The 27,389-nt window shown below is 39.3% G+C and overlaps 1 protein-coding gene across 1 annotated transcript in view; it reads left to right on the top strand.

Moving 5' to 3' along the window:
* PARD3B (par-3 family cell polarity regulator beta) overlaps window positions 1–27,389 on the top strand; it is an 861,040-nt gene that overhangs the window by 493,840 nt on the left and 339,811 nt on the right. Inside the window, exons 13-15 of the mRNA XM_084892180.1 lie at window positions 1,668–1,800; window positions 7,125–7,224; window positions 15,361–15,476. Of these exons, the coding sequence (XP_084748306.1) occupies window positions 1,668–1,800; window positions 7,125–7,224; window positions 15,361–15,476 (349 nt within the window). The remainder of the gene's footprint in view (window positions 1–1,667; window positions 1,801–7,124; window positions 7,225–15,360; window positions 15,477–27,389) is intronic.

Here is a 27,389-nt window from a genome sequence, read left to right on the forward strand (position 1 = left end):
TTAAAAAATGGGTTATGACCTGTTTTTTGTGTGTTTTTTATTCCCCAAAACATTTTCCTTCCCGCTGCAAGCTCATCTTGGTAGAAGCAGAATATGTTTAAAAATCCATTATATTTTTTATTGGCTGGGACACTAATGGAGGGCTCCATGGCAGCTCCATTTTACAAGCTGAACACTTTAATTAGGCTGTTTACTGATCAGTTGTTGGGATATCGATTGTGTCATTTATCAAAGAGCTAGGAAAGCAAGAAAAAAAACAATTTTTTTTGTTCTTGTTGTTAAATCATAGCAGGACAACAGTATGGGGAATACCAGAGGGAAAGGGGGGGGGGGGAGGTAGGGAGGTAGGAGAGGATCATGGGAAGGAGGGTGAACTGTGATGGAAGGAAGGAGACTTGACTTGGGGGGGTGAACACACAGTACAATATACAGATGATGTATTACAAAATTATGCACCGGAATCCTATATAACTGTATTAACCAATGTCATCCCAATAAATTCAATTTTTTTAAAAAAAACAGGAGGCTATGCAAGGCAAGCCCTACCTCCCCTGCCTGCCAGGGCTCCAGCTGTCAATTCAGAGCAGTTTGCCTAGTGCCAGCCTTGTTTGACGAGGAGTTCAGAGGCAACAGATGTGGAAAAGGTGTTATAAGTCTTGACAAAAAGCTAAAGGACCTTCGGGCACTGAAAACATTCTCATTATGAAGAATGCATAAAATGAATGTTGCAAATATTTGTCTCGCTAGCAGGGTACTGTCACTAAAAAGGAAAACATACATCCAATGCATTGTTTGGGCTAAACGCCTTGGAGCTCTGGGCCCAGATCTGTGTCTCTCTTTGTGGCATGTTCCTCTCCCAAACGGTCAAGGGCACGGCCAGGCGATGGCTTCCAAGTGACTTCCTTGATATCTGTTAGGAAGACGCATAAGGTGAAGGGGATCAAAACCCCGTACTCTGTGACTCCATCCTCTTGAACAGATCGCTCTCCATATCGGCCCCACCTACTACATGGCTTGGGAGGTGATTCCGGATTCAGCAGTTTTAAGGAAACTGTGCATTTGTTTACTGACTAGCGTTTCTAAGTCAAAATAGGAGGGGAAGATATGGGGGGACGGGAGAGAGAGAGAGAAAGTTCTCAGGCGATCCCAGTCTGGCATGGTCACAGCAGCTTGTTTTATTTCCTGGCCAGAAGGCCCGGCGTCTGCAGTGGGCCGCACTCACGGCATTCCAGCGGTGAACCTGACTTGTCCTAGAGCGTGTGCACCGGGTCCCCAGGGAGGGAGGGATCCAGCTGGCTGGCAGAGACACGTCCTTGGCATGAGCTGTGCTCTTGTGTTGACGCTGCCACAAGCTGTACTCCCAGATGGAAGGAAAATCAGAAGGAGCCAGTTGTAAATGGGGGAAAGAATAGGAAACTCAGTCCCCTTTTGTGTTGGCTATGAGCACTCCTGAGCCTCAGTACCACATGGTCAGTAGTTTTCTATCCCAGATTGAAGGATCTTTTAACTGAGAGGCCCATCCTGGTTTTCCACAATTGAGGATTTATGGGCAACAGGCTCTTGAAAGATTGTTCGTCCATCAATCATTCTTTTGCTTTGCTTTGCTTTCATTGACCGCGTTGGAAGATACCTAAAAAGCAAATGTAACCTTGGTGTCCATCCCTCAGGAGCTCGGAGAGTGTGGGGTGTTTTCGAAGCCGTGCTCTGAGAGCTGTCCCAGCGCCGTGGCCACATGCAGGAGGAGCGAGGATGGCACGTGGCATCCGCTTAGCACGTACTGTCCACACCACAAGCAGAGAGGTAAGGCCTGTCCGTGGCCACCCACCCGGGTGGAGGGAGAAAACACCAGCATGCTTTTACTGTTGTGAAGGGGCGTGAATGAAACCGAGTGCAGACTCTGCTGCTCTGAGTGGTGAGCGCAGAGGTGGGCGGGAGAGCTGACTCTGAAGTTGTGAAGCAGATTCCTGGCATTGCCTCCGGCGACAGTGACAGTTTCTGTGCTTGATGCCCCACACACGGAGGGTTAGTGCAAAACAAACCCTGCCTGGGGAAACAAAATGGCAACTGCCACTTTTTTCTTTCCTTTTTATATTTTCATATTGGAAGTTAAGAAGTATAAATAACTAAACTTAAAAAAAAAAAAAATGTGGTCTAGCTGGCATGGCTCAGTGGTTGAGCACCTACCTATGAAGCTGACAGTCATGGTTCAATTCCCGGTCAGGGCACATGCCCAGGTTATGGGCTTGATCCCCAGTGTGGGGCCTGCAGAAGGCAGCTGATCAATGATTCTGTCACATCATTGATGTTTCCCTCCCTCTCCCTCCCCCTTCCTCTCTGAAATCAATTAAAAAAAATTTAAGTGTGGACTAGTATTAAATTATTAAACGATCCTAACATGATTCACAGATTTAGGCTTGATTCTGTAAATATCATGAACCTAGACCACTGTGACTGTGGGAACCTAGTAGCTGAGGTCTCACTGTACCATCCTGCCCTTTTTACTTGCTGGGAGGTCACATTTCTAGCTAAGCTTGAGATAGGAAACACTTGGATTCTCTTCTTTGTGTTTCAAAAATTCTGCTTCAGGTCACCAAGAAAATTCTTTTTGTCTCCCTGAATCTAAGTTTTGTATTTTAAAAGCAATACATATTCATTACCGAAAAAAAATTAGAGAAAAGCAATAAAAAGAAAAGTCAATGTTACTCATACTTCTATCAAAGATACTAACCCATAGCATTTTTACGTCTTTCCTTCATACAAATATGTCTATAAAGGTTAAATGGAAGTGAAATATACTATATATAATATTTAGGGAATTGATTTTTAATTAATAGCACATTATGAACACCTACCTATGTCATTGGATATTCTACATCATCACATTCAGTAGTCGTATAGTAATCTATTGACTGGAGTGCTGTTTATGTAATCAATCCCTTATTTACATGTAAGATGTTACCAGGAGTTAATTATGTGGAAACAGTCTCTCAACTCTGAGATTACTCTGAGGTTTCTCTACATTAAATTGTTTCATCAGAATGGGATGCCACTTTTCCCTCTAAATTCCCCTAGTTCAGTGAGAGCAGTAGCATCAGCTGTGACCATTTATTAAGTGTTTGCTGTTAGGTACTGTGTTAAGCAAGTTATATGCACACTCAAAGTGGATAATATTATTACCCTCATTTTACAGATGTAGAAATAGGAAGTTGGGAGAGTAAATAATTAACCCAGGACCACACACTTGATCCACACAGAACCTGGATCAGCCCGTCTCCCTGACTCAAGTGTATTTCCTGTACCATCGCATGGGCCCTGCTTTGTATGATTCCTTGAAACTGTCTAAGTCCTTCTATCTAAAAATATCTATTATAAGCCCACTTTACTTTGTATCAGATGAAGAAATACTCGGTATGTTTCTTATCTTATTAAAAATTGAAATTTGTCTTGACAACGCAAGATCTCCTCCTGAGACCTTCAATTCCAACAGGAGGAGAATCTGGGGAAGGAACAGCAAGTTTTTCACAGACTAAAATAGCTTTCTCCTCCTGGGCCTATATTAAAGCATATGGCCTTAATATGACTTGTTGTCATTTGAATCTCAAGAAACATGTTCAGTGGCCATCTAAGTTTAGGGTTTTAATTCTAAGTATACCTGTGACATCCATAGGAACATTGGGCACCTTACTTCCTATATATTTTTTTAATTTTCAGTATCTATAAAACATGATGCTGAAGTGATAATTGCACAGTATATTTTTAGAGGACGTTGAAACACTCGAGGATATTGATAGTACCTATTAAAGGCTAACGAAGGCTAAAATTATGGAACTACATAATTTACTTATGTAAATTATACTTATATTAGAGTATAATTTACTTATACATAGAGTATAAGACTACACCCAGAAAAAATAATAAAGTCCATTCAAAACAACATGCTAAAAACAAACGTGTAATACTTTAGGATGTGAATAGAATATTCAGAGTTGCTATTTCCAATGGACAAGTGGAGTTGGTTAGGCACATTGGCCCACAGACAAACACTGGGCAGTTCAGTCTGTTCCCTTCTTCCTCCTGAGATGTAGATCCAGGTAGAACAACATTTACACCAATGGAAAACCCATGCAGATCAGCTACCTACAAGGTTCCTACTTCACTTCCTCCCTGGACCTCAATTTTCTAAGGGAAACATAAAAAATCCAGTCCTTTCAATGTGGGAACCCTTAACACGACCTGCGTGATTAGGGCCCACTCAGGGTCCGGTTTCTCGAGGAGGCCACACACTAAAATGAAGAGAGAGACTAGAAAAGAGTTAATTTGGGACAAATGGGGGGCCAGGCAGGAATCAACCTCTAGTGGGAAGACTCTCTAGGCTCTGGCCTTGTTATCCCTTTTATTGAGGCTGCTATGGGATACACCTAGTACCCTGAAGCAGCTTTTATTGAGGCTGCTATGGGATACACCCATTACCCTTAAGCACCCATAGCCCTTAGGCAGGTAATAAGTGGATTATCATATCAGTAAGGATTTACATGATTACAAGATGGGGAAATTGCCTCAATTACTATTGTCTCAATTAGATAGGGTGTGGTTGGCTCTGACCTTTCAGAGCTTTAAGGTTGACCAGCCTCTTTCTATTAGTGAGACAATGATTGGTTTCCGACATTTCAAGAAGGGAGTCACTAAACATTATTTTTTAAACATCGGAAAACATCTATTTTATTATTTTCTTTTGGATCTGTTATATACTATGTTATAAGAATTAGGCTTATGAAAGCATAGACTCATGAAATTTTAATTGTAAGAGGCCAGTGGGTGAAATTCTCTTACTTTTCCTATAAGCATATTGACTTGGAGATAAATATATATATATATATATATATATATATATATATATATATATATATATATATATAAAACAGAATTTATAAACATGATGCTGTAGAAGATGACCATGATCATACCTCTTTGTAATCTTAATAACATTTTTTTTTTTTTTAAGTTTTGAGAATCACTGGTGGTTGCCGAGTTTCAGACGCCTGGGAGGTGGCAATAGGTCACCAAGACCCGTAGAAACAGAGTGAGTGTTGACTCACCAAAACCCACTCCTTTAAGGAACTCTTTTAGAAAAACAAGATTGATTTGACAAAATGCAATGTCTAGTGAGGAAAGGAGCTATTACAGCCAAAACATTGACTTTTTTTTTTCTTTCCTTTTTGCTTTCCTTTGTATATTTAAAAATCCAATGTTGATATGCTGTGTTCCATCCATTTTGTAATAATAGTACATACCACCCACAGTTTCACGTTTTTGTTTTTTTTTGTACATGCATATTTCTGTCAAGCTGTTCCACAGAAAAGACATTTTTAGAACTAACATTTGTAGAAATTGTAACACCATAAAATTCACATTTGTGTTGGAGAAATGCTAGCAATGCCTGCAGTGGAAAAAGCGAGGCTCCAGGATGGTAATGAGGATGGAGGTTGTGTCCCAGGGGGTCACTGTGAAATCCTATTAAGCATGTGAATGGTAATAAAGTCCACCAACACTGTATTTTCAGAAGAATCTTGCTGGCAGATCTCTCTGTGGGCCAAGGAATAGCCTAAGCACAGTTTCCTTCTTATTTGTTACTAGAGGCCCAGTGCACAAAATTCGTACATTCAGGGAGGGGCAGGGGGTCCCTCTGCCCAACCTTCACCCTCTCACAGTCCAGGAGCCCTCGGAAGATGTTCAACTGACGGCTTAGACCCACTACCCTGGGGAAGCAGGCTTAAGCCTCCAGTCTGACATCCTTAGCTCTGCCATGGAGGTGGGAGAGGCTCCTGCCACCACCACTGTGCTCACTGCTTCTGGCTGAATGGTGCTCCCCGCAGTGATCACCAGGGGACAGCTCTTGCCCCCTCGTGGTCAGTGTGCATCATAGTGACTTGTCGTTCTGCAGTTTGGTCAATTTGCATATTAGCCTTTTATTATATAGGATTACTTCTCCCTTCCTGCCCTACTCCCTGCTTCCCTTCCATGTCAGCTCACATGTTCTCCATCTCCTGCCTCAGTCACCCATACCCCAAGTCTGTTCAGGATCACCCACAGGGGTCTCCACTAAACCTTTCATCCCTACCCCAAATCAAACGTTTTGTTCTATGTCCTATCCCACTGAATCCGTGTTCCCTGGGGTCCTTTGAGGTAAAAACCTAATAGTACAATTATTCCTGATGTGTCTTCTCATGGCAACAAGCATGTATCCATCCACCCCTCCATAGCATGGAAGGCACTATCTCTACGGTGGTCATCAGAAATAGAATTATACTTTTCAATCTTACTGATATTTATTGGATCCCTCCATTGTGCAGAATACACTGTCAGAGATGTAAAGATGAATGCAATGCCTTTAAGTGTCCTTAAGAGTAGTCTAAAGCAGGTGTCAGCAAACATTGCCTGTGAAGGGCCAGAGAATAAATATTTTAGCCTTGATGGCCATAGGATCTCTGCTGTCGCTGCTTAGATATGACAGTCTAGTGCAAAAGATTAGACTGAAAAGCATACATTTTGGTGGATAGAAAAATCAAGATTCAGTCTGCAGTCTTTTTGCTTCCAAGTCCCCAAGCCTAGGGGTTTCGATTATGAAACAGATGCAAAAAGAGTATTTTTCCCTCTACTGTGTCTAAATGGGGAGTGGATATACTGCATCTCATGATTTTTTTCAAGTACTTTTTGTCACTAAGGCAAATGCTTAAGTCACCATATAATCCAGAGCATTCATTACAGAATCTTGTTTATAAAACTGTTGTCATGAAAGAAATAGCTTTGTTAATCTTCCACTCATCACAGGGAAGGAACATGTGTCAGCCTTTCCTGAGATGGAAAAAGGTAGTCAAGATGCATGGACTTGCCAGGAGTTGCCCGCAGGTCACCAGCTTAAAAACATATTAGCAGGCTTAGAGTTCCTTGTCCAGGCTGCACTAGCTCCCCTACAAATCCCCCCATTCCGTCGGAGGATTTGTTTATTTCGAGGTTGGTTTATGTGCTGGTGAAAATTGTGTCTGAGAGCTGGACTGAAGCAGCAGCAGGCACTGAATGATCCTGCCCCCCGTTTACTACAAGCTTCATTTGTTCTTTGTTTATAGAGCCATTGCTTCCCAGTGATGGATGGGCTGAGAGCGAAGTACCTCCGTCTCCATCACCACTTCCCGTTCTGGAATTGGGCCTCGAAGATTACAGCCACAGGTATCATCGATAAAATGATACACCATAAATGTTCCTAGTTATAGGTTTTCGGGGAAATCCCAGAAACCTTATTTTGACTCTGTTTCTTTCCAGAATGGAAATCTCAGAGTGCCTATGATTCCTTTCCAGTGAAGGCTTCTCATAGTTGATAGATTCGCTTGTTCGTATTTTGCTTCTTGGAATTTTTTAAGGCTCATCATAGATGATAAAATATTTTAAGAAAATGGTTGGATTTTCTTTTGCCAAGTTAAAGCCTTGGAAAGAGTGGAAATCTAAGAAAAGTTATATGGGAAGCTATAAAGCAAAACTGAGAAGACATAAAGCTTGGGTTTTTTTATATTTTTCTTCTTTTGTAATTGGCAAACCCTAAAGGTATTTTATGAAATAGCTGTTCCCAGAAAGTTAATGGAGTCTAGAAATTAAAGCAATGCCATATATAATCTAAAATATTGCAAAGAGTGCCCAATGTTATATCCATTTTGTAATAGAAACCAAAAAAAATCAATATATTTTAGAATCACACAAGCATGAGAGAGAGAGATTTGCTAAGCATATACACCATTTAACTAGTGGAATTCATAGATTTTGTTCTTCTGATGAATTTTAAAACTCATTAAATTGTCCCTTTGCTATTTTCTATATTTATTATGGCCATTTAAAACTGTGCATTCTATTCTATTCTATGTCCCATGATAATCCTGTGAATTTTTTTTCATTTTTCTTGCAGCAATGCTGGCGTTTATCCCTATTATACTTTTTATTACAATCTGCTAAAAATTAAAGCAACACAACAAAAGAATAGCTGGCAGCTTACCTATATTAGCTATCTCTGATTCCAACATTTTTTTTTAAATCAGCTATCTCACTTAAAGACAGTTTCACAAAATAGATTGTTAATTGTACTCATGCTCTAGATCTCTGTCTCTTGGGGATTTTTAAAAGAATATCTGGATATATTTAATTTTGTGCATTCATTTTTATTGCCTGCCTCAATCCTGAATCAAAAATGACAGACTGATGGCATTAAATATTCCTTTTAAAGAATACTTTTATTTATTCTACTTGTGTATATGTGCAAAACTGTTTGGCACAACGCAAAGAAAAACCAGATGTAAATCCTACCCTCAAGAAGGTGGCAGGCTAGTCGGTAAAAGTGGCCAGCAGGACACAAGGTACAAAGTGGTCTTTACAGAAGTGATTCAGATAAAACGCTCTGGGTGTCTAAGGAAGAGGAGAATGCTTCCAGACAGAGCACCCAGAAAGCATGAGGGGAGACAAGTGGCATTTGAGATGCATCTTAACATGCGAGTAGGGTCTCAGCAGACAGGAGCATGTTGTGACCAGGTTTTGGGGGTGAGACATAGGTTAGGAAAAGGGAGGACGGTTAAGGTTCACTGGAAACACAGCCTCTTCGGGTACCTTCTTTGACAATTGGAGTGAAAGGTACTGAGGACCGTCCTGGGGAGGATGGGAGAAGCCTCAGAGTATTCCCAGTGAAAGAGGCACCAAGGCGGGTCTGCCCGCACTCTCTGGAAACAGGTTCTTGTGGTGTCACTCGAAAGGCATTTCAGGGACAATCATGAAGGAGGATTTTAAGCAATAGTGACAAGATTTATTAGCGCGCCTTTGAAAAGGCTGCCACACTCGATGAGGCAGCACTTCCCTGGCACACGGCTGGTAGGTAGCATTCACTGCCCCCAGTACACCACTCCCACATCCAGACCAGCTGGGTTAAAGCCATCTCACTGCGGAAGAAGCCTACCTTCAGATGCCACAGGTTTGCACTTGTCCCTAGGGCCCAGAGCTGCTCCCCCTGCCTGCCTGTACCCCCACATCAGAGGTCCAGGAGTCTAGCTTAGTTTCTTCCCCTCAGACTGGCCTGAGATCAGCGCTGTGAGCACTGCGCTTCGGGCCCATGGCTGCTAAAGAGCCTGGGGCTTCTGTTAAGTTTACCTCTGTTTCCCTGGGTTTGGGAAGAGGTGAGCTTTCTTTCAAACTAGCCAATGTGTTTCCTGGGTCTCCCTGGGGCTCTGCGGGTGCCTCCCCCAGCCAATCTCCTTCCTAGATGCTAGGCTTTGCCCTTGTCCAATCCCACCTTTTCCCAGGTGTTTCCTCCCCTTTATGAACCAAAGAAAAGACTTTCCCCTTAACCATTTCTCCCTCCCGTTTAATCCAGGGAAGGGGAACATTGGAAAACCAGTCTTTCCTGCCTGCTAGGATGTTAATCTGTTTGGCAGTGATGGAGGCTGTTCCCCTGTGTGACTGAAACTGTAGTTTCCAGGTTTAATCAGCCTCAGGCAGTGTTCTTTCTTCTCTTTTTGTTAATCCCTAACTAGCTGCCTATGCTAACAAGATGAGAGAGAGAGAGGGAGAGAGAGAGAGAGAGAGAGAGAGAGAGAGAGAGAGAGAGAGAGAGAGAGAGAGAGAGAGAGAGAGAGAGAGAGAGATCACAGAGATAGAATTAGTGAGAATTAGCAAGTGTGTTTTTGGATGCTTCAGTGTCTCCACAGATTTTTTTTTTTTTCTTGACCTTTTCTGTAAAGCACTTTTCTCCATGGTCTTTACAAACAGCTTATATTGGCCCCTACTGTTGTCAATCTTCATCACATGATTTGAAATAGTAATTTCCATTTCTGTTTCCCCTCTCCCTCCCTAACCTTCTGTGTTTTGGCTTCTGTCCTCACCCCTTCCCTTGAATTGCTCTATTCATCAACAGTAATCTTTCAATTAAAAGTATGTCATTGTCTCAAACCTGATTCTCTATTTCTCCTCCACAGTATTAGAGTCATTAATTTGCTCGCTCATCCACCCAAAAGTATTTATGGAGCTCTAAACTGGCCACTGCAGAAGGTACACAGATTAGAGAACACCCCTGCCCTAAGCAATGCAGGCTCCTCTGGAAGAGACAGACACACAGCAGGAAGGAGCCTGCTTGCTGAGCATCAGATACAATCTGCTGGCCAGTAACTCTGCCTGCAGGGAGCGAGGAAGCTCTTACAGGAGAAGTGATGTCTAAATGGTCCCTTGGAGAAGAGAAAGGAGCTTAGGAGGCAGAGAAATGGCGGGAAGGGCAGTTTGGGTTAGGAAAACCCAAACAAAGGGAGAGGGTCTTACAGAGCATGCTCAGGGTGGCTGAAGCATCTGGTACCTGGGAGAGAATCAATGGGAAGGGTATTGTCTCTTACTCTACTCTGGGCACCGGCTTCTCCAGAGAGCAGAGAAGCACTGAAGGATTTCAAGCCTGGGTGACAATATCAGGTTCCTGTGTTTGGTGGTGATGAGTGGACAGAAGACGCCCTAGACAAGGTTGCAGTCTGGGAACTGGAAGAGCAGAATGGAGGGAAGAGCAGCATGGTGGAGAGGAACAAACGGAGCCAAGGACGTGTTTGAGATAGAAGGAACAAATCTAAAGCTTTGAAACGCTCTCCCTCCTGGGATTTCCTGACCTGCACCATCCTGCGAGCTGCTGCGTTGCCTAGGTGACCAGCAGCAGAGGGGTTTGGATGTGTGAAACTTGGGGTGGAGGAAGAATTGGAAGGGGTCCAGGATGGCTGAGCAAAGGAGGCTGGGAGGCCGTTCTGTCTTTCAAAATACGTAAATAAATAAATGAACTTTGAAAGCCCTCTAAAAGGGGAAGTGGCGCTTTAGGGATGGAGCCAGTCTTATGGAGCAGAAACTGCTGTTGCATGAAGAGTGAAAAACAGATTGGATCAAACCTAATGCCTGCACTTTGAACCCAAATGAAATCGGGATTTACTGAACTTAGTTGTAGCATTATATCAGTAATTAGCAGACAAAAATTTAGAATATATGTGTCTGAGTAAAAAGTAAATAAATATAAAGGAAATTTATTTTCTATAGTGATATTTCATGGCAAATTAACAGCAGACAGAATATAGTAACAGCTTAGACAATATTTGGTTGTTGTCTATTTCCTTCTATCTTGATTCATATCTCTGTCCTCTCTCTCTCTCTCTCTCTCTCTCTCTCTCTCTCTCTCTCTCTCTCTCTCTTTCTCTCTCTCTCTCTCTCTTTCTCTCTCTCTCTCTCTAACACACACACACACACACACACACACACACACACACACACACTCATCTTTTCTCACTCAGAGTAGCCAATTGTTGAAACCTATTTGTGGACACCTCAGATTTCTGACATGATTTTTGGCATGTCCCTAAAAACTTATCCTCCAGGCTTTATTTCAGACAGCTCTCCTTGCACATTCTTGCCTGGGTCCTACATGTCTGTCACATTCCAGACTTGCCACCACACTCGGGACACTGGTGTGTGTCTCATGCTACCCTGTTCATTCATTATGCAGCATCATTTGACATTGAGTATCATTCCTATCTGATAGATCCCCTGGTTATTCATGCTGAAAACACAGCCTTTACCTGACGCATGTCTGCGGCCTGCTGTCAACGTCCAGCTTCCCGCAGCATCCACTGCGGCCTACTCAGCCATGAGCACACACAGACTCCTTCAAGAGTAACATGCGTCACATTTTCCAATCATCATGCCACTCTCCCACTTGAAGAATCTTTCATACGTAGCATAAAACTGCAGACTGTTTTGCTAGTCAAACTTCCATGCCTAAACTATTGGCATGTTAACTAATTCAGTGCTGCACTCATTACTGAAGTGCCTGTATGCTCCCATTGGCTTTAATCCCATAATGCCATATTAGACTTACTTCCATCCTTAACTATCTGCCAAGCTGATATCAGCTTCAAATTCATTGCAAGTATACACTTGGTCATATACACTTGACCATTGCAAGTGTACACTTGGTCACATTCAAAAGGATGGTAGTGGATGTATATATCACTATGGTTAATTTTATTTATTTGGTTATATATCAATATATCTACAAAAAGAAATTCACTTTATTTAGACAGGACCTTACTTGATGTTATTTCATCAAGTGGTATTATCAGCTTTTATTGTTTTGTTTGCTTGTTTGTTTTTAATGGAGATAGAGAAGGTTGTCTCCCAAGAGTCGGTAAATTTGAGTTTTTAGCCTTAATTTGTCAATGCATGTGTGTTTTTGTAAAGTAATCTAAGACAATGAAGTGCCATTAACTAGTATGTTACTCTTTTGGGTAGATTCCCACAGTCTTCCTTGAGCAGAGGGCTGTCAATGCATGGGGCCCAAGTTTCAATGAGGACTATTCATGTTGGTCCTAAACCTCCTCCTAAAGACTTTCGTTATAACGCATGGCATCTGTTTGGACTGACTCTAGTTTTCTTTTATTTCATGATATGCAACCCTTTCCTGAAACAAACAAAAAAAAAGTCAATCTAAAATGCAAGAAGCATCAGAGAGTGAGCAAATCTATAGTAATAGGGAACGTTTCACTTTCTTTGGACTCAGGATCAGCAACAACCTGTGCCTTAGGTTGGCCACCATTTTAGCCGATGTGTTTGTGGCTCTGGGAAAAGTTCAAGAAGCCACAGTTTGGGTCCTGGCTAGGCCACTGGCCAGCTGTGTGACCTTGAAACTTCAGCCTCCCCTCTGGGCCCAGAGTGTCTTATCTACAAGATGGACAGTTAGATGAGATGACCTTTCCCGCCTTCTGGCTCTGAAAGGCTCTGATTCTATGAAGCCCATGAGTCTTTCTGACACTAAAACCTCATCATCACAAGAGATCAAAGGATGAAAGACTAAGTGCACATGGAGGTCAGATAACATCATTAAAGGCAAGTGCTTCCAAACAGGAGGCTGAGGGGGAACTCACAGTCACCATAGCATCTGAGTTCTTTAAGATGAGCTGAAGCAGTGAAAGTGTTGGCATTATGCGAGGCCAGTGGCAATAGCACTAGTGGGTCAAGGATTTTTGTTCACAGTTGGCGTATTTTGCCATCACTAGACACCACATCTAATACATTTTCTATGTCAGTGGCTTTGTCGATTGAAAATGTAGACAGACATCAAGAAAGAAGTAAAAAAATAAAATAAACTTCAAAATCGAAAGAGCAGTTTTAAACGTCTTAAGAAGTTTTTGTGAAAATGTATAATCTCTTCACTGTAGAGTGCTTCAGGCCCTCATTCAAAGACCAATCTAACCTGCAGAAATAAAGAAAAGAATTAATAGCTCACTTATTGAGCTCTTATTGTGTGCACCATTGTCAATATTAACAAATTTCAAAATTATCCTTATAATAACCTTATAGAGTCAATGTGATTACTATTCATTTAGTGCACTAGGACACTGAAGCCATGGTCTGTCGCCTCTCACTCTCAAGCCCAGGGCCCTGACCATTGCACCACATTACCCTTCTAAACAAGAGCAAATGGGTCTCAGATACAGACCTACCAAGAGGCTGAAAAAGCAGAGAAGACTAAGTAACCTGTAAAAAGCCTGGGGAACTCAAAAAGAAGAAATTTGCATTCATTTGGGAAGCTTAAGCAGATCTATTAATCTGCTTGTTTCCTAAAAGCATCTATAGCACTTACCCTGAGGAGACACTATTCTCCTGACTTTACAAACTTAAATCACTTTATCTCTTAACAACACTGTAAGATAGGGAGTGTAATTAGACCCATTTTCTACATAAGGAAATTCAAGCACAGAGAGTTCAATAACTTGCCCAGGATTTAGAACTGGGCAGACCCACTGTGGTATTTGTACTTCTTTCATCTCCCCACTACATCACAATAATGGAGGTTCATTCATTCATTCATTCATTCAGCAATGTTACATAGCTGCCCATTAATTTTAATATTGCTGTAAGGCAATATTAAATATGCATGACTAATGAGTTTTAATAAGAGATTAAACTTATTTTGGAATATTTGGTTAAGATACTGAGATCCCCTGTACATTTTAGAAGGGTTTTCATTCATAATAGTTTATTTTTGTTGTCATTGTTTTATTGTTTATAGTGTCAAATATCAACTGTTTAAAAAATTCAGCCTCATTACTTTCAGACTCACCAAGATACTTAACTTCAGTTTTCACTGTATTTAAGATTAGGATAAAGTTATGTTAAAATGAACCACCATACTTACCCATAATTACCTTCTGAACATACAGGAGTACCAAGAAGATTGCTGTAATTTAATTTAATAGTATATGAAATTACAACCTTCTCCCTTGTGTGTGTGTGTGTGTGTACATATACATACACACATATATATACATACATATACATACATACATATATATATATTAAAAGCATAATATGCTAATTAGACCAGACATCCTTCCAGATGACCTCCTGGATGACGCAGAAGCTGCAGCTGGGGCTGCAAGGAAGGGAACAGGCAGCTGCTGTGACTGCGAAGGCCTGCTCTTGCATGAATTTTGTGCATCAGGCCACTAGTATATATATAATTTACTTCCAGATCAAGAAAAAACCTCTCATCTGTAATTCCCTTATATAATTTCCTCCATCTTCAAGTAAAATAAATACAGTGTTCAGCAGAAATAGAATTCTATGAGATTGACTACAAGTATTAGGAACCCTATAATGAACATTTGATGTATCTTGTGTCTAAATTGTCAAGTGTGCTTTCCCTGCTATTTCCTTTTTGGCATTATTGATGAGTAGACTATTTGCTCAGCATTAACATTAGTTTTAGATCCTAGAACTAAAAAAAGTAGAAAATCAGACTGCTGCAGCCCTCAGTCATTCAGAGGGATGGTTTTCTCTAAGGGATTCCCTTTCACTTGTTTTTAGAGGAAGGGCATGCCTAGACCATAGACATCTAACCCGAATCTAGTCTCTGCTGGTATCTGGCAACATCCTTTGAAGTGCCTGTGCATTCCTGCCTCGCCTTACACACTCAGAGTTATAGATTGTACCGCAGGATCCCAATTAGCAGGAACCAGTCAAGAGGAAAACACCATATTAGCCAGAGAATATTTTATTTAAGTTTTAGAGCGTGATAACATATATGAAAAAGAAATTGCTACATCTCATGAAAGAAACCTGATATTCAAGAATTAGTTTAAAATGTATAGTTGTGTGCTGCAAAGAGAGTGATGAGGGTCTCTGTTCAAAATGGGGACTGCTTCTGAGAGAGAGAGCGAGAGAGAGAGAGAGAGAGAGAGAGAGAGAGAGAGAGAGAGAGAGAGAAAGAGAGATTTTATTCTAAACCTAAATATGGCGTCTGGCTTTTTTCCCCAGTTCTGGGATGGATCCAGCTGTGTATTTTCCAGATCAGCACATCAACTTCAGATCTGTGACACCAGCCAGGCAGCCTGAATCCATGAGTCTGAAAGCCTCAAAGAGCATGGACCTTGGTAAGTGAGGGTGGGGTGACTTCCAGGTCAGCTCTCCAGCCTCAGTCCATCTGTCTTCCCTAATGTCCTGCCTTTGTTTCTTCAACTCCAGCCTTACGGGGCAGGGCCTGTTGAAGCCTAGAGCAGTGGGTATTGGTTATCCTATCTTCTCACTTCCTCTCACATGCTTCACTGTAATTACCCCTTCCCTTTGTAAAAGAGAGATAGATGACTTATTTTTATAAAGTGGCCCATATAGGTCAGAAAAATATGATGATTCGTTCCAGAGGATGTGAATACCATTAGCATTTAACTCACCTGCCTTTGGATCTATGCTCTCGCTTCTGCTGGAGACTTTCCGTTGCTTACATACACACGTGTCGCAGGGCCTGGGAAGATAATGTGGTTAAATGCATCCTCTTCCACGGGATGTCCTCTCTCTGTGGGTGATGGGCAGGAATGGCAGCAAAGGATTCATGTCTTTAAATGCCCATCTCCCCAACACTGGAGCGAAGAGGGGTCCTTTGTTTGCCAGACTGAGGGTGCCAGGGTTACCTCGGTGGTGCCTGAACAACTGCATGGAGGTTCTGAGCCCCACAGGGAACCCAAGGCAGATCCAAGGCCCATGCACAAACGTGGCACCCCGGAAACTTTTCAGATACCCAAGGACATTGCTGCCCTCCCATTGGGCTCTTGGGGAGAGCAAATGTTTAGAGAGGAGTGTGGGTACAACATAAATTCTCAGCGAATTATTCATTGCTTCCTGAATGCTCAGAGGCCATGCTTTGCCAATGTTTTTTCTTGAGGCATATTACATATTTCATTAGTAGCAAATAGTAGAAAATAGAATAATCAAAACTGCATGTTCTACAAAACACTCTGATAAATAGTGCTTATCTGTAAACTCATTTACAGGAGTTCAGAAAAATGTTCATGACGAAACAGGAGAAATTCATCCTATTTTCTATAAATTGAACAGATCCCTGGGACACATTCGCTCTAATAAGCTATGGTAAAAGATGGGTAGAAAGCCTTACCAAAGGTGCAGTGCTGGGCACTGGCAAAGGGGGGTATTTTCTCTCATGTGATCCTTTGAAAAAACAGAGGAATAATGTGTGACAATGACATAGGTTATTACTAATAATTTAAAGGGCAATTTATTTTCATAAAGTGCTTGATAAACATTTCCTGTTCAGTCTTCCCAACTCCTCTGTGACGAAGATGAATGGATAAAAACTGCTCTTCATTTTGGAGGAGAAATATATTACCGCTTTCCTCATATAATTTTTCAAAGTGGCCAGCACTATGGTTCTAAAAAAAAAATAAAAATAAAATAAAATCTGTGAAAAAGAAAACATAGCATTCATTTTAACTTAAGGAAGGAAAAATGTCAAATCTGTATCCAGAAATGGTATTTCTTTGGATGCTTCTTGTTGCTGATAAGTTTGTTTTGAAGAGCCTCTCTCTCTCAAGTTGAAACAGTCCTTGCAAAATATGTATGGTGAGCAGTCACCCATTGCATTTCATCATACTTATGCCATAGATGACAACGATAATAGTAATGTTTGTTCAGCTTACAGAATTGGGGTTCTTCAGGACACTAACGCCAAACTAAGAGCATTGGCTAGCATGCACTATACAGCAGAAGTGGTAAAATATGCTGGAAAATATTTTTTAAAGTAATCATCAACATGTGGTCCCTTCCAGAAAGTGCCAATTTAAAGCTAACAGTCTTGCAAAGGGCTCTGAGGGTCACTATTAGAACTATTTTTCACAAAGTAAAAAAATAAAATAAAATAATTGAAGCAAAACAAAACCTCCTGTTGTTGTCTAGTTAACTTATGTTGGATATTGCTCCTGTATCAAGTGTGTAGGAATCTCCAAAAGCTAACAGGCCCAATCGGCACCTTCTTTGATTTGTTTCATTTTTTGCTGCTGGGGCTAAGCTAGTGTTTTAACTCGAATACTGATGAGTCGTTGTTTATATGTTCAAATTACTTTAAGATGAACAAGTTCTATTTACTTATTTTCACTTAGGTTTCCGAAGCCACAAAATCCTTATTATAAAAAATAAAGCCTTCTCCTTCCCCATCTCCTTCCAGACACAAACATAATTTTAAAATAGTTTGCTGTGTGCATCCTTCTAGATAGTACTGTATTTGCTGCCCCATCTACATACAAGTGTCTATCTTATATGTTGTGTTTCTTTGTAAGATATGTGTGGTGTTATGTTATATGAATGAATCTTGATTTACAATTTACATTTCCCCTTTTGGTTGAATTTAGGCTTCATTGGGAGTTTTAGCAGCTCTTTGTTTGGGGGGCTTAGAAGACCTTTTTGTATTTCTTATTCTATAATTTTCTTATTCATATCCTTTGCCAATGTTTCTATGTATTCTTTTTTTCTTCTTAAGAATATCACATATGTTGCAAATAATTTCTTACAATTTTTCTTTTTTAGCTTGAGCATGATACTCATTACTATAAAAAGGTTTTTGTCTTATAGTCAAATATTTTCATCTTTTCCTTCATGACTTTTGAGTTTTATTCTTATATATTTTCTTCTAGTACTTTTGAAGTCTTATTGTTGATTTTTTTGTGTGTGTTTTGTTCTTTGTTTTTAGTGTGTAGCAAATTGTGATGTAATATTATCCATGGCTTATGAGTGGAAAATTTTTCTCCATGTAAGTTAGACAAATTATTAGTAATGTCTATTGACTTTTGCATCACTTTCCCATTAATTCAGAATGCAGTCACATTGCACACAAAATTCCCTTGCTGCCTGAGTTGATTTCTAGACATGCTGTTCTGTTGTTATATGAGTCTGTCCCATGCCAGGACCATCCTTTTTAGATTATCATGCTATCATATGATATATTTTGATAACTTGCAGGATACTCTTCCTCTGATTTTTCTTCTTTGATAAAATTACTTTGGCTCTTCATAGGCATTTATTCTCCTACATGAACTTTAGATCAGCTCATCAAAATAAATTTAAAAATTAAACAGAGTGTTTGTGTGTGTGTGTGTGTGTGTGTGTGTGTGTGTGTCTATCACCATGTTTGCTGATGGTTCCTGGTAGAAATGTTTTCACCAGGTTGAATAAGTTTTTTTTTGTATTTCTATCTTCTTAAAAATATTTTTATTTGCTCTTTTTGTTTAATCAGGAATGTATGCTGCATCTTATTAAGTTATTTAATGATCTATGTAGAATGATTATGAGACTTTTGTTCTTTATTTTATTAAAATAGTGAGTTATATTAATAGATTCCCCAATATTTAATATCTGAATGACTTTTTTCTCTGCATTTGTAAAATGTATAAATGATTAATATTTTCTATGTGCTCTGCAACATAGGTATAAAACTCTAGTTATAACTTTACTTAGTGTCAATAGTTCCTATATTTCCATTATAGATTTTTTTTAGGCTCTTCTACCTTAATATGTGGTGGATACTTTTGTCAGCATGCATGTGGCCACATTTAAGTAACATCAAGAATGATTAAAATAATGAATAAGAGGAAATTTATTTTTAAATAATTAGATGTAACTATGCTTATTCAAAAGGGGTTAGGGTGTCATTTTCTGGGTTTTCCAGAAAATCAATCTTTTCCTACTAATTGTAGACCTTCCTCTATTTATTTAAATTACCAGAATTACTATGTTCAGCCTGGGTCCCTTTAATTTGTTCATAATTGAGCTTGTGTGGGTGTTGAGTTGGAAGCTCTCAGGAGCTGAATAACACAGCTGCCTCTTTGGCCTTTGGCATAGGGTTTTCCCCCAAAGAGCTGGCCTTGTTGGCAGTGTGCCAGAGAGTTACAGTCAAAGACTTTTTGTTGAGAAATAAACATCTTTAATTTCCAGGCCTGGTGTTTTACGAGCCAGTAATACTTTTTAAGTATTCCTCTGAATTATTCTAGGGACAGCATTTCAGTACTTTGGCCCATTCATTGATCTAATCTACTGCATAGCTCAATTCAAAGTTAAGTTTAGAATGTTATTTCACACAAGATTTTTTTTTTTTAATGTTTTCTCTCCTGTTTTAAATCGGCCTCCAAGTAGCACTCCTATTTCAGAAGGGCACCCTGTTACACAGTTAGAAGGAGCCTGAGGGCGGTGCAGATGGGAGATGCTGGCCAGCTGTCCGGCCAGTGCAGTGAGAGGAAATGAGCTCTAAGTGATGCATGAGGCATGCAGGCAGCATTTTCGGAAGTTTCCCGACAATGAAGATTGTTAGCATTCCATGCCTCACAGTCTCTTTAAAAAGTGCATGTGTTAGGAGTCCCTAAAATCAAGACAATAAATAAACTGGCTGATTTTCCTTTGGGTTCAGCAATTTTATTTTGTTAGTGGCTTGTTCAAAATTTGTCTTAAGACAGAAAATATTTGCAGACACTCACAGCTGAAGTAAATTATAAATCAACTGATTTTTCATATCAACAAAGGTAAATATTTGGTTCACATTTTGAATATAACCCCTTCATAAATATTAGACGTTTCCATCAGAGAGTAGTTAGGCATCTAATGTTAGGCTGAAGATGGACATGAAAATGTTAATTAGCCCCACTCTACTTTTATAATTAATTTTTAAAATTACTTTTTGTGTAGTGAATTCTTCCTTGAATATTGTTAGTAATAAGACAAAAATCCTGAACACTGAATGTATCAAGATTTTTATTAAAGTGTATTTCTAATAACTATAATGCTAGCTTATAAATTACATATTATATTAATATAACACATACCAATAAATATCCTATATAATAAAAGGATAATATGCAAATAGACCAAACAGCAGAAATGACAGGTCACTATGACACGCACTGACCACCAGGGGGCAGACACTCAATGCAGGAGCTGTCCCCTGGTGGTCAGAGTGCTCCCCCAGGGAGAGCACTGCTCAGCCAGAAGCTGGGCTCATAGCTCTCGACTGGCAAGCACAGTGGTAGTAATGGGAGCCTCTCTCGTCTTTGTGACGGCTCTAAGGATGTCCCTCTGAGGGCTTAGTGGGGTGTGAACCTAAGCCGTCAGTTGGACACCCAAGAGGGCTCCCAGACTGTGAGAGGGTACAGGCAGGGCTAAGGGGACACTCTCCCCTCCCTCCCCCCCCCCCCCCCACACACACACAAGTATGCAAATCTCATGCACCAGGCCTTTAATATATTAATAAATATAAATGTTTGTTTATATCAATGGATCTTCTTTATTGACCATCAATAAGTAATACCTTAGATTGTAAAAACTGAATCAAGAACTGCTCTTTAAGATAAAAACTTTGACCTATTTAAAAATAAAAGACCTGGTTGGTAAAGAATTAATAGGAACACCAAAAGAAAGTGTCTACAATCTCCAATAAATGAGGAAGAGTATACAGACACAGTCAGGTGTGTGCTTTAGGAAGTCCAAATAAAGGAATTACCCAGAATGTTATTTGTTTATTAAACACGTTTATTGAGTGTCTACTGTGTGCCAGGAAGGAGATTAAACACTGAGGATTCAGTAGTAAATGAGAGAAATGATGTTTGCTGCATGTACCTAAATTAAAACCCTAACAGAACCTAACAGAAAACTCAAAAAGACTTCCAAAAGGAAATACTGGCGTGATGATAACTTATCTCAGAGAGGAAGAAAAGGGAGAGACATCTGAAGATAGGAATGTGGGTTGTTTTCAGAACTAGCTGATAACATTGACTGTGTAGAAAAGAGGAAGAGAGAAGCAAATGGAATGAATGAATGAATAAATAAATAAGTAAGTAAGTAAGTAAATAAATAAAAGTACTGGAAGAGCTAGCCAGCTGTTTGAGATGAAGCTTGCAACACTTACAGAGTTAGACACTCAAGCTATTTTTAGATCACAAAAAAGAAAGTGTGGTGGCCCATTGTTTAGCTTAGCTGACCACTGTTCACCCAGTTCCTGTGTTAATTTTATCTTCATCTGTATAAGAGAAAGGTGTTCGAATTGGAAAAGCACAGTTTCTAGCAAGTGAAAGACTAGACAATTTATACCCGTGTACACCAAAAGGATTGTGATTATCAAGTGACTGTCCCTGATTATTAGAAATTAATAAGAGTAGGCCAGGAAACAAATTACCAATTTTCACAAAGATGATGAATTCCAGAGGCAACTGATGAAGCTCCTGATCTAAATGCTCATCCTCAGAGGAGTTCCCTGTTTGCACAATGAAAAGGGGGTGGGGAGAATGGTGGTTACCAGCAACCTCCATGGGATCTCTGAAACAACGGAAGTCTGAGTTCCTTTTTGATAGAATTCTTAGACTGATAGGTCAGGGAAATGTTATGGTTTGCATTGGTCTTTTTAAAAGAATTTAATTCATTTTTTTTAATTGATACATGAACCAAATTATACACTCAGATAGGTAATAGCATTAGAATGCCCTTTCCCCAAATGTGCTAATTAAAGCTCATTGTCACTCTGGAAGGAATTAAATAATATATACTATAAGACTCTGGATCTTCTCATTCTATTCTAATAAAACAACAGAATTTGATGAAGAATAGATACATATAATTTGGATGAAGGCATGAAAGGCGTTCTTCCAAATTTTTAGTAGATATTGTCTCAGGGAGTTGGGTAATATGTTAAACAGACAGAATTAGCATTCAAATCATTTCTTCTGGAATTGAAGAAGATATAATTTAACAAGTAATGATGGATGCATTCATCTAAGAGGCATTCTTAGATACTATTTTCCAGGCAATATCCTAGGTAAACAAGATAAAGGCTTTATTCACTCTTATTGTGTTTTCATTCCCTTTGGGTAAATACATGATAATGTTGTATACAAGTAAATTAACAATAAAATTTCAGATAGAGACGATTTTTTTTTCTGAAGCCAAATTCAGGTAGAAAGGAAGACTGAGGAGAGGTGTGCTCACCTCTCTATCTTTTAGAGAAGGTGGTGAGAGAGAAAGGCAATGTCCCGGACTCCAGTTAAAGGAACTGAAGTGTACAGATGTACAGTTTGGGAGACGTGGTATCATTACAGTTATTCAAGATGTCTCTGGTGTTTAGTTGCCATCCCCAAAGCTAATTTTATGTTACCAGGTCAAGGAAGACAATAGTTCCACTCTACCCTGGCCTATATTGAATTACATTATTAAATATAGCACTGTATTTAAGTCTGAGTACAGTATTTTAATAGAGACAAAAAAAAAAAGTGTAGAATGCATCCAGATATTGGTGAGAGGCCTAGAAGTCATGTCCAGTGAAAAGCAGTAGGAAGAAATAAAGATGTCTTGCTTGGAAGAAAAATGGGTGGAGGCACATGAGAGTTCTCCTTGGATATTTTCATGGCTAATACTGAAAAACTCAAATCTGTTTAAAATTGAATGTGCACCCCAAACATATCAAGTAGTGATAGCTTCTTCCGAAGATAGGTCAAGTTTACAAGCTTTGAAATGTAGGAAGTTAATAAATGATGGAAAACTAAATTCTGGCTTGTGATATGTTTGGTATGCAAGGAAAAGATATCGATAGATACATAGATTAAAACAACTCATGAAGACTGGGAAGCAAAATTCATCAGAATTATGGAAAAGGATCCAGTTATTCACGATTAGATAAAGGATAAAATGTTATTTTTTTAGTATATCTTAATATATTGATATAGTTAATATAACCACACAGGTTATAACTCAACTGGGGTGACTTAGTGAAAACAAGTGAGTTTAGAGAAATTACGTATCGAGACTTAGGCTAAACATATCTAGTGAGAAAAAGGAAGATCTGGAATAACTGACTTCACAAATAGTTTGCAACACTGCCATCAAAGCAGGCCTCTCATGACATTAAAAATCCAACATTCCAGTTAACTAAAACTTAATATATAATTAAATTTTACACAACTATGCATTTAAGAGTGAAAATGAATATTAACTTGTATTAATATTAACTGAATTATAGCAATATACATCACATCTGTATCTATATCTAGTAACATAACTAGAATCTTAAATCTAGCAGAATAATACAGATTTTGTTTAAAATCATTTAGAATAACTATTTGGGTTGGAAGCAAAGACATAAAAATGCCTTTTTATAAAAAGACTTGGTTCTCTCCTTGAAAGTCCAAATGCATTTTTTTCTGCTTTTTTTGCCTTTGCATTGCCTAAGAAATATGTTTTCAAGAATAACTTCACTTAGTGTTCGTTATTACTATTTATTGGAAAATGATGCCTTTTGTGTAGAAATTGTACTTTTATACTACTTAGATTTGCCTAAAAGTTATGGCACATTTCATCCCACCTTTCTCATACCATCTCTAATACATAAATGTGACAAATACCTAAACCCTATTGTTTTTATTTGTCTTTTTTTTCTTTTTATTGAATTTATTGGGGTATCACTGATGTACAAAATTATTTAGGTTTCAGCTGCATAATTCTAGGACACCTCATCTGTACTCTGTATTTATTGTGTGTTCACCACCCGAAGTCAAGTCTCCGTCCATCACCATTTTATCATTTGTTGAATGAACAGTTAAGAAGTACAACTCTCTCATATACTTCCATGAGGAAAAGAAATTATCTTTGAGGCAAGGATCATCTGTCTTACATAAAAACATGTAGCCAGATGCCAAGAAAAGGAGATTCATTGCTGGTATTAGTAATAGCTGGATAATGTCTGTTGTATTATTAGAGGTGAGCCTCTACCTCTCCTACACATTTTTCTTATAATTAGTGTTTGACTTGAATTGTCAATATAAGTAAATTTTCTTCAAGTGAGTATTGTGAAGTACTGAGGAAAAGGTTCTATGGATTTTGTATGTAGAACTTCAATCAATCATGGGGTCACAGATGGTCTCAAATGTTGACATGCAGTGTTTCACATTTTTTTAAGCGGATGCATTGTTCAGTGGAATACATAAGTAATTAAAAAATTCAGTGTCTCAAAGAGAAACCCTAGATTCTGTTTTCTCACAGGAGATATAAACAAAACTATATTTGTAATAGAATTTTAACCAATGATGTATGCCAATAACAAATCCATGCAGATCTTTATTAAATTAGCCTCTGTATATTTAGAGCATTATTTGTGCTCTGATGGAAAATATTGATCAATAGAGAAACTGCCTTATCCTTTAGAGCTGAAATATTCTGGGTTCCTCTTGAAATTTGGATTAATATATGGAATGCTTAATTTTTTACCTCTAAAGAAGCTCTACCTCTCAGATACTAAGCATTTTAAATAAAGCCAAATATGAACCTGTCCTCCTCACTTGCCTTTGTTTTGTAAACCATTATTCATGTTTAAATGAAATTCTGTGTTCCTTCTTAAAGAACTTTTGTGCTAATACAAGAACATCTTCACAAAAATGTGAAGCTAAGGGAGCTATTTAAAGAATAGAACAAAATACTTAAATTCTCCTCAGTATGAATCAAATTCATTTTACCGTATTTTTCGGATCATAAGACGCACTGGACCATAAGACGCACCAGTTTTTAGAGAAGGGAAATGAAGAAAAAAAGATTCTGAAACAAATAGTGTCCTAAAATATTTTATGTGCAAAACCCAACATCACAGTCATAAACACATGTAATCAACCCTGTAAAGTAAACAGCAGCATTTAGAACCATTTTAGAGCCAGGCAAGCACACAGAGACCACACAGAGCTGGGCAAGTAAAAAAACTTTTTTTTTACAGTATATGTGTAGGCTATATTTGGACCATAAGACGCAGGAACTTTTCCCCCCCACACTTCTGGGGGGAAAAAAGTGCGTCTTATGGTCCGAAAAATACGGTAATTGTTTTGAAGTGAGATTTCGTTAGTTAAAAATATTGTTTGTCAATATATAATTAAATATAGTATAACCATAAAATATTATATAAGTATCCTATCTAATAAAGAGGGAATATGCTAATTGACCCTCACACCATTGCAAAGATGGCAAAGCACACAGCCAATAAGGGGATAATATGCTAGTTGACTGACCCCCCTCAAATATGGCAGCACCCACAGCCAATAAGGAGGGAATATGCTAATTGACTACAATGCCCTCAAAGATGGCAGTACCCACAACCACAAGATGGCAGCGCCCAGTCCCGTCAGCCCTGGCGTGTCCCTGCCTCTGGAGTTCCCCAGTTCCTGAGCCTCCCAGCCACCCAGGGCTGGCCCAAGGCACAGGCAAACCTTGGATGGCAGATACTGAGCCACCGAGGATCACCTGAGGCTCAGGTAACCAGGGCTGGCCAAGGCTTGCACTGCCAGAAGTGACAGCAGCAGAGCTGTGATGGGGCGTCGCCTTACCCTGGTCACTGGGTTGCCTCCTACCCCTGAGGGCTCCCAGACTGTGAGAGAGGGCAGGCAGGACCGAGGGGCCCCCTCTCCAGTGCATGAATTACATGCACCGGGCCTCTAGTATAATATAATGAATATATGTTAAATGAATTTTGACAGTTGCATAGTTGTCTCTTCTGAATGATATTTGGAATGATTTTTTTATGGGACATACTTTAGGCAGAAATTAATACTACTGTGGAGAGGTATAACTACCTCAGTTTTAAGTGCAGTGATTGCAATTTGTCCTTTAAAAGTCAAATGGGAATAGCCTTCTATATTTTTATTTTAATATATACATATTTATACCTCTACGATCTTTTTTCTCAAAGTGATTGTATTGAACAAATGCTTTTAAATTTGTGTCCTTTAAGAACAATCTACCTTAAATATTATTTTCTTTATCTTTGCCTCTATATTATCATTTAATTGTAAAGTTTGTTCTTGAATAATATTGTCCTGATTTATTTGCCTATAATTATAGTTGGCAATAAGAGTTGTTTCCAATTTTTTGCTCTTAGAAATATCAATGTGTTGAGCCTGTTAGTACACAAACTTTTGTAAACAATCATGATTATTTTATCATTATAAATTTCTATAAGTATAATTCCTTGGCCAACTGTTGTGTAAAGATTTAAAGCTTTTGACCACTTGCTCTCTGGAAAGGGAATATTGCTCCTATCAATAGTATATGGAAGACTCTTGATGTCTTTTTTTTATTTTTTATTTTTTTTACTTTTGCCAATTTTATAGAATTAAAAGGATATTTTCCTTTTACTTTTAAAATTAACTTTGTGGCTCAACATTTCTTATACATTTATTGACTCTATGTCTTCTATGGTGAATCTTCTCAGCATTGCCTCTATAAGGCTAAAAAATTCTAAATTAAATATCACCTCACTGGAAATAAAACGTTATTCTACATTAAAGGTCAAATCTTCACTCTTGCTCATGGGGGAAAATAGATATTTTTCTTTTACTTTCCTAAAGCTACAGATGTTACCTGATCCAAAGTACATATTAATCAATAGATCTGTGTTTCATTAAGTGGTTAGAAAGTGTCTAGCTAATTTGAATTAGAAACAGAGTCAGAATTTAGACTTATCCATATATATAAAGAGCTAGGGGCCATAACAACCGAACAGACAACTGAACAGGCTGCATGGGGCCACCAGGCTGGCAGGGGGGTTAGTGAGGGATGACCAAATGACTGAACAGCAGGCTGTGTTGGGCAACCAGATCAGAAGGGGGTTGGGGGCAGTTAGGGGTGACAAGGCTGGCAGGGGTGTGGCAGTTGGGGGCAACCAGGCTGGTGTGGAGAGCAGTTAGAGGTACCAGGCTGGCAGAGGCAACCAGGCTGGCAGGTGGGGGCTATTGGGGGTGACCAGGTCTGAAAGCAGAGGCAATTAGGGGTGATCAGGCTGCCAGGGGGGCAAGTTAGGGACGATCAGGCAAGCAGGCAGGTGAGCAGTTAGGAGCCAGCGGTCCTGGATTATGAGAGGGATGTCCAACTGCAGACAGTAAGACATCTCCCAAGGGGTCCCAGATTTAAAAGGGTGCAGGCTGGGCTGAGGAGACCAATTTTTGTGCACTGGGACAAATTTTGTGCACTGGGCCTCTAGTTTATGATAAAAT

Source organism: Pipistrellus hanaki (genome assembly GCF_964339955.1).
Source record: "Pipistrellus hanaki genome assembly, chromosome: 8".
Classification (NCBI taxonomy): Eukaryota; Metazoa; Chordata; class Mammalia; order Chiroptera; family Vespertilionidae; genus Pipistrellus; species Pipistrellus hanaki.